The 6,036-nt window shown below is 32.2% G+C and overlaps 1 protein-coding gene across 1 annotated transcript; it reads left to right on the top strand.

The window, feature by feature from the left end:
- The first annotated feature begins 428 nt into the window (after window positions 1-428).
- Window positions 429-4,917, top strand: LOC121116418 (chitin deacetylase 1). Its single transcript, XM_040710669.2, has 3 exons — window positions 429-859; window positions 3,436-3,719; window positions 3,796-4,917. The coding sequence occupies exons 2-3, from the start codon at window positions 3,459-3,461 to the stop codon at window positions 4,651-4,653; spliced, it is 1,119 nt and encodes a 372-aa protein (XP_040566603.1). The 5' UTR covers window positions 429-859; window positions 3,436-3,458; the 3' UTR covers window positions 4,654-4,917.
- Window positions 4,918-6,036: the final 1,119 nt, after the last annotated feature.

The raw sequence follows: 6,036 nt of genomic DNA, 5'->3' as shown, positions 1-6,036 counted from the left end.
TTTTCATGCTCTATACACACTCCTTAGCTGATGGTTTTTAGTAACTGTGAGATTGTGCAGTTCGTTACACAACCGTGCTAAATCTATTGATAGTCTGTCTCCTTAGAAATTAGAAGAATTTCATTAGAAATTTGATTAGATTGAGTAATATAAACCAAGCTGAATTGGATTTCTTCGAGGTGAAAAGGAATCTTCTCCCATTTGAGTCGATAATTGTTCGAGTCCACACAACATAAACAAGGATCGTCGTGTTGGAATGTTGAGCAAAGAAATCTCTGTTATAATTTCTATGGTTACCTTCAATTTCCACTCTTTTTTTCGAGCATTGACGTTGATTTTACTCCAATTGAAAGACTCTACAGATGTGTAAGCTGATGTTACCTATAATAATATTATGTAGTATGGGGTATCTTTCGAGCATTATAACCAGTCCATGGTAGTCATACAAGAACGCCCTTATACACATACAAAACGAATCCAAGTGTGTATGTTGTATACTACAAAGAATATACTTTGTTAACATGCATAGAGTTGGTAGTGTAGTTGAGTGGAGTGTGCGTGAAATAATCAAGTCCATCCACAACTTTCCGTCACATTTAGCGCTTCTCAAAGAAACATAAAAGTACTCACATACCTACTCTTACGCGCAAAGTATTTGATAAAATAAGTTATAATATTGGTTGAATCAGTTCCGAATTACTTAGGAGACTGATTGAATCTCTCATTCTGTGTTCACTTTCAAGTCACTGCCTTAAGTCAAGGAGAGTCAACTCAAACATCTCCTACGAAGAACTCTGAAATTATTATTATCTTTGCGTCTTGTACAAAAAAAAAAAATCTTTTTTTTTGAGGAACTCAGGTAAGGCATAGTATTAATTATTCCAAAAGTCTTTCCGGGTTTTTTATATTGTTTGACCCTGATCTTCCTTCTTCAAAGGAAAACCCTATAGTTCAAGTAAAGAAACTTTTTGCGTCCTTTTTAGATTAAATTTCGGCTAAAAAGCCTTGTTTCCTAGTAGTTTTATTTGTAGGTATTTGTGCAAGTAGGAAATAATTATCGGAGGCTTTACTGTAATTTTTTTGCTTCAAGGAACAACAGGTAGAGCAAGACATACAGTGATTATGTGCCATTATATAACATTTCAGTCTTGACTGCTTCAAAGAGTCAATTCTCCATCATCTTTCTCAGACTACAAATATATATATACTTTTGGCAAATAGGACTTTTTTAATAGTAGCACCATCCTAAGTATTTTATGATATGCCTGACTACATTCACCGAGTACTTAATACTCATCTTTTAATATTTGATAGCCTTCATTTCGTGGGAGGTTTTTGGAGGACAAAGTATAGGTGTGATACGGTTCAGTCAATATTTTTCTCCCTTAATAATGCATTCCATTGTCTTTAAAATTATGGAATCGAAATGTATTCTTAAAAGCTTTTTTAGAAAAAGTGGATTCGTGACATTTAAAAGAAAAAAAATGATTTGAAGGTCAAAATTTACTGGAAATAAAGTTAAATTAGACAAAATAGGTGGGATTTGAGTAAGAGTGTTTCTAAACAGCAAACATTAATGATTAAAATATGAATTGCAAAAAAATAAAATACTTCAAATACCATCAGTAATAATTTCTCCTTCTCTAATGCAAGATACTAAATGTCCTTGAATAAACGTTACATTTTTAAAGCATATTCCCATTTTGAAGACTTGCATTGAGAGTACTGCGCAATATGGGTCTTAATGTACAAGTTTTCAATATATATATTTTTTTTTGTTCAACTCCACTTTTGCAAATTCATGGAAAGAGGATTCAAGGATGATCATCCACTGACTTTTTTTTTATCAATATTTTTTTTTTTTTACTATTATTCTAAAAAACATTGTCGTTCTAGAAATAAAACAATCAATAAAGCGTAAATCATGCTAGTACGTTAAATAAAGAAAAAGTTCACGACCTCGAAATTTCAGGAGGAGGAATAGGGGCATGTATGATGATGATTGATGCATATGTATGTATACCAAAAACAGAGCATCCAGGGTTATATTCATTGATGGTTTAAGGTCAAATTAAAAGAAGGAAGAAAAGGCTATACAACAATTGTTTCAAAGCCTTAATACAATTGCACGGCAAAGGTTAAATGTCACAAATAATAAAACCTTTAATACAAAATAATGCATGCAAGTGTTAAGTATTCGTGTTTATTTAAATATGTGCATATCATGAGCACTTAATAGTCTAAGAAGTATTAAATAAATGATGTTTTTATGTTTTGAACAAAAGAAAAATAGTATTTAATTTGCAATGCAGATTTAAAAATGTATATATGTATATTATTTTACTATTTAGAAAAGAAGGCATCTGTCTATATTTTCACTTGCCCTATGATTAACAATTTATACAACCGAAACAAAAATCATATAATTTTTTTATCTCTCTATAACTATAAGTGAAAGTTGTTATATTCAAATCTTGAAATTCAAAAATCATTTTCTCCTTCTCAACAACTTGAGCCTCTCTTTTGATAGTATTCCGCCTCCTCCCCACCCTAGTAAGACAATCATGGAATAGCAACATGCATCATTTATTATTAGGCATTGATACATATTATTATTTAAAGATTTCCTCAAGGTCACTTTGGGTGTGGTTGTTGCGACTTGATAGTTTTTAAACAGGCCTAATTAAATCCCTTAACACCAAACGTAATTGTGAGCACATATATAATATGGATTTAACTCCCTTTATTGGCTATCAGCCTCAGGGGCGTCTGCAGAGGCTAGAGCTCCTTCCAAATTAAGGAATTTTGGGTTTTTTCTATAATTTTTTTCGTCATCTGGGAAAATCATAATTTTTGTGAATAGCAATTGATTTTTAGAATAGCAATTGATTTTTAGAATAGCTATTGATTTTTAGCTATTGATTTTTAGAATAGCTTGATTTTTAGAATAGCTATTGATTTTTTTAGAATAGCTATTGATTTTTAGAATAGCTATTGATTTTTAGAATAGCTATTGATTTTTAGAATAGCTATTGATTTTTAGAATAGCTATTGATTTTTAGAATAGCTATTGATTTTTAAAATTTAATATTAAATTTTTTTACAATAAACATAATTTTTTGTGGATAGCAATGGATTTTTGTTAAAAAAAGTTAAACTTTTGTGAATAGCTAGGGATCTAAAAAAATAATCCAAAAACCAGCCCCCCATATAATCCTGCCGACGCCCCTGAGTAACCATACTTAAATCTAGGGCCACTTTTATTGTCATTGAGGTCATTTTCTAATCTTATAGTCAGATCTACCGTTATTTTATTTTTTGTTACTTTGTTATAATGATCTTTGATGAAGGTTATAACAAAAAAAAACAGAAAGAAAAAAAAAGAATACGTGAGTTCAAGCAGATGTTATTTATGACTTTTTGTTTTTGTTCCAGAGTTGTAATTTTTTCATTTCAAAATGAGGTTACTCTTTCTTTTGGGCACTGTTTTTTATGTCTTGAGTCTTGCGGACTCAAAGAAACCAGAGAGATGCGACCCTTCCTATTGTAAACTTCCTGAATGTTATTGCGGCGGTCAAGACATTCCTGGTGGACTCAAAAAGGATGAAATCCCACAATTTGTTCTCCTTACTTTTGATGATGCTGTAAATAATTTGAACAGAAAGTTCTTTGAGAAGTTATTCACTGATCGAACGAATCCCAACGGATGTCCAATCAAAGTATGCACATAATAATTTAATTAACTTATTGCAACAAATCTCAACACTTTATTTAACATTTTTATTTTTATTATAGTCTACTTTTTACGTGTCTCACGAATGGACTGACTACTCTCACGTTCAAGACTTGTACGCTGACGGACACGAAATCGCCTCTCACACCGTCACACATAGTCACGGAACCCAATTCAGTGAAGAAAAATGGGCCAATGAAGTTGTAGGCGAGGCTGAGATGTTGGTGCGTTATGCTGGTGTAAACCCAAAGGATATTAAGGGCATGAGAGCTCCTTTCTTAGCCATTGGAGGGGACACAATGTTCAATACCCTCAATCGCTATGGATTTCACTACGATTCATCCATGAGTGTTGCAATTCCCTCTTGGCCCTATACCCTTGAGTACAAAATGCCTCACTCCTGTGCTGTGAAACCCTGTCCAGAGAAAAGCCATCCTGGTATGTGGGAAGTTCCTATGACCACAATCAAGGACATTCGTGGTGGAACTTGTTCCATGGCTGATGGATGTTTCTATGAGGAAAAAAGCACGTCTATACAAAAAATCTTCACACAAAACTTCCTTGAGCACTACACCAAATCCAAGGCTCCCTTCCCCCTCTTTTTCCATGCAGCTTGGTTCTTTAACCGCCCACACCGTGTTGAAGGTTTCTTGAAATTCATTGACTCCATTCTCGCACTTCCAGATGTTTACTTTATCACTAGTCAAGAATTAATTAACTGGGTCAGATATCCAGAAAGTTTGGACACAATCATCAACTCTCCAGTTGTAGGATGTTCCTTTGATGACAGACCTGCTCGATGTGGTAGAAAAAAATCCAAATGCCAATTAAAGCATAAGGGGGATGTCAGACAATTTGCTTCGTGCCAAACTTCCTGTCCCAATAGATACCCATGGGTGAATAATTTGAACGGAGACTAAGTAAAATAGCTTTTATGGGCTGGTCTTAAATAGACAACTTGTATTTAAAGTACCATTTACTTTCAAATATGTTATGTATTAAACATATGCAACTCCGTCCTTTCTATCTAATTTGTTTCTACTATTTCGAACCCAAAAACATATATATATATATATAGGTTATTACAACTCAACTCAAAACATATATAAGAATGAAACAAATACATAGATAATTATTAGTTTTTGAATGGTAAAAAAAAACAAAAAGTATTGTTTTATATGAAATTGAAAAAAGAAAAAAAAAGCTAAAAAAATTGCTAAATTTTTGAAAATATTATTTGTTAAAATTATTTTTTTGTCATTATTTAAAAAAAGAAATAATTGAAAGTATCTACAAAATAGGAAAAAAAAAAGTTTTATTGATTCGTTGATATTCCAAATAGTCCTATCAAAATATTTTGGCTATTTAAATACATGTACACATAGTTAAAAACATACATATATTTTGTTGTTGAAATACATTTTGGAGTATTATATATATTTAAAAAAAAATTATAGTCAACTATTTATTTCATTCAAAGGAGTTCACCTATTCTCCTTTTTGAAGAGGGCGAAGAGAAGGCGGGAGCAATATTTATGTAATCTAGAGTCAATATTTTGTATATAGGAAAAAAAGTAGAAAGAAGACTGGAGCTAGACATATGGTATTACTGAATTGAGAACCTTGTTAATATCACCTGTCTGTTGCATCATTTTCGTGGAGAAAATGAATTAATCTTATAAGGAGGACAACCTTCTACATTTAAAATAGCATTAGTCCAAGAAAAATATTCCTTTCCTAATTATTAAAAGATAGTTTTTTCATTACAAATTACTCAATTCTAACTTTTAAAGATCTGTAAAAGCTCAAATACCCGAAGCCAGTTTGGGTCTCGTATCTTTTCGGCTAATACAAGTTTACTTGTACCTAGAGTTGAGTATTTTGTAATGAAAAGAAGAGCGCGAGGGGAAGGCGAAAGCACGGCTTATGGTACAACTAAAGCATTTAACCAAGTAGCGTATCGAGGTCCAACGTCATCAAAAGCTGAAAAATGGTCAAAATGTACTTTTTTGTCCGCTAGAGGCAGTATTTTGTTATTATTTCTATCTTTAAGAGAAAAATAAGTCTAGCTACTAGCTAGAAACTAGAATTTGCTCGTGTATTATTAAATATATAGCTTGAGTTTAATTATTTTACTAATTAATTATGTCCTGTGATAAGATTAAATAATTGAAGTCTTCCAAGAATGGTCTGTTTTGATAGCTTCGAATTTAGAGAGAAGGAAAGTTCTTGCTACTCTGCTAGTCAACTGACCCCTGTGAGGACTGTATGGCTTTGCTGTCTACTGTTGCATGATACCTGTT

The sequence above is a fragment of the Lepeophtheirus salmonis genome, chromosome 4, assembly GCF_016086655.4.
Source record: "Lepeophtheirus salmonis chromosome 4, UVic_Lsal_1.4, whole genome shotgun sequence".
NCBI classification, from domain to species: domain Eukaryota; kingdom Metazoa; phylum Arthropoda; class Copepoda; order Siphonostomatoida; family Caligidae; genus Lepeophtheirus; species Lepeophtheirus salmonis.
This window is presented reverse-complemented; position numbering and strand designations above follow the sequence as displayed.

Coding starts and splice junctions, on each gene's coding strand:
- LOC121116418 (XM_040710669.2), top strand. CDS start 3,459: ATGAGGTTACTCTTTCTTTTGGGCACTGTTTTTTATGTCTTGAGTCTT. Junction 3,720..3,795: donor CCAACGGATGTCCAATCAAA/GTATGCACATAA, acceptor TTTTTATTATAG/TCTACTTTTTACGTGTCTCA.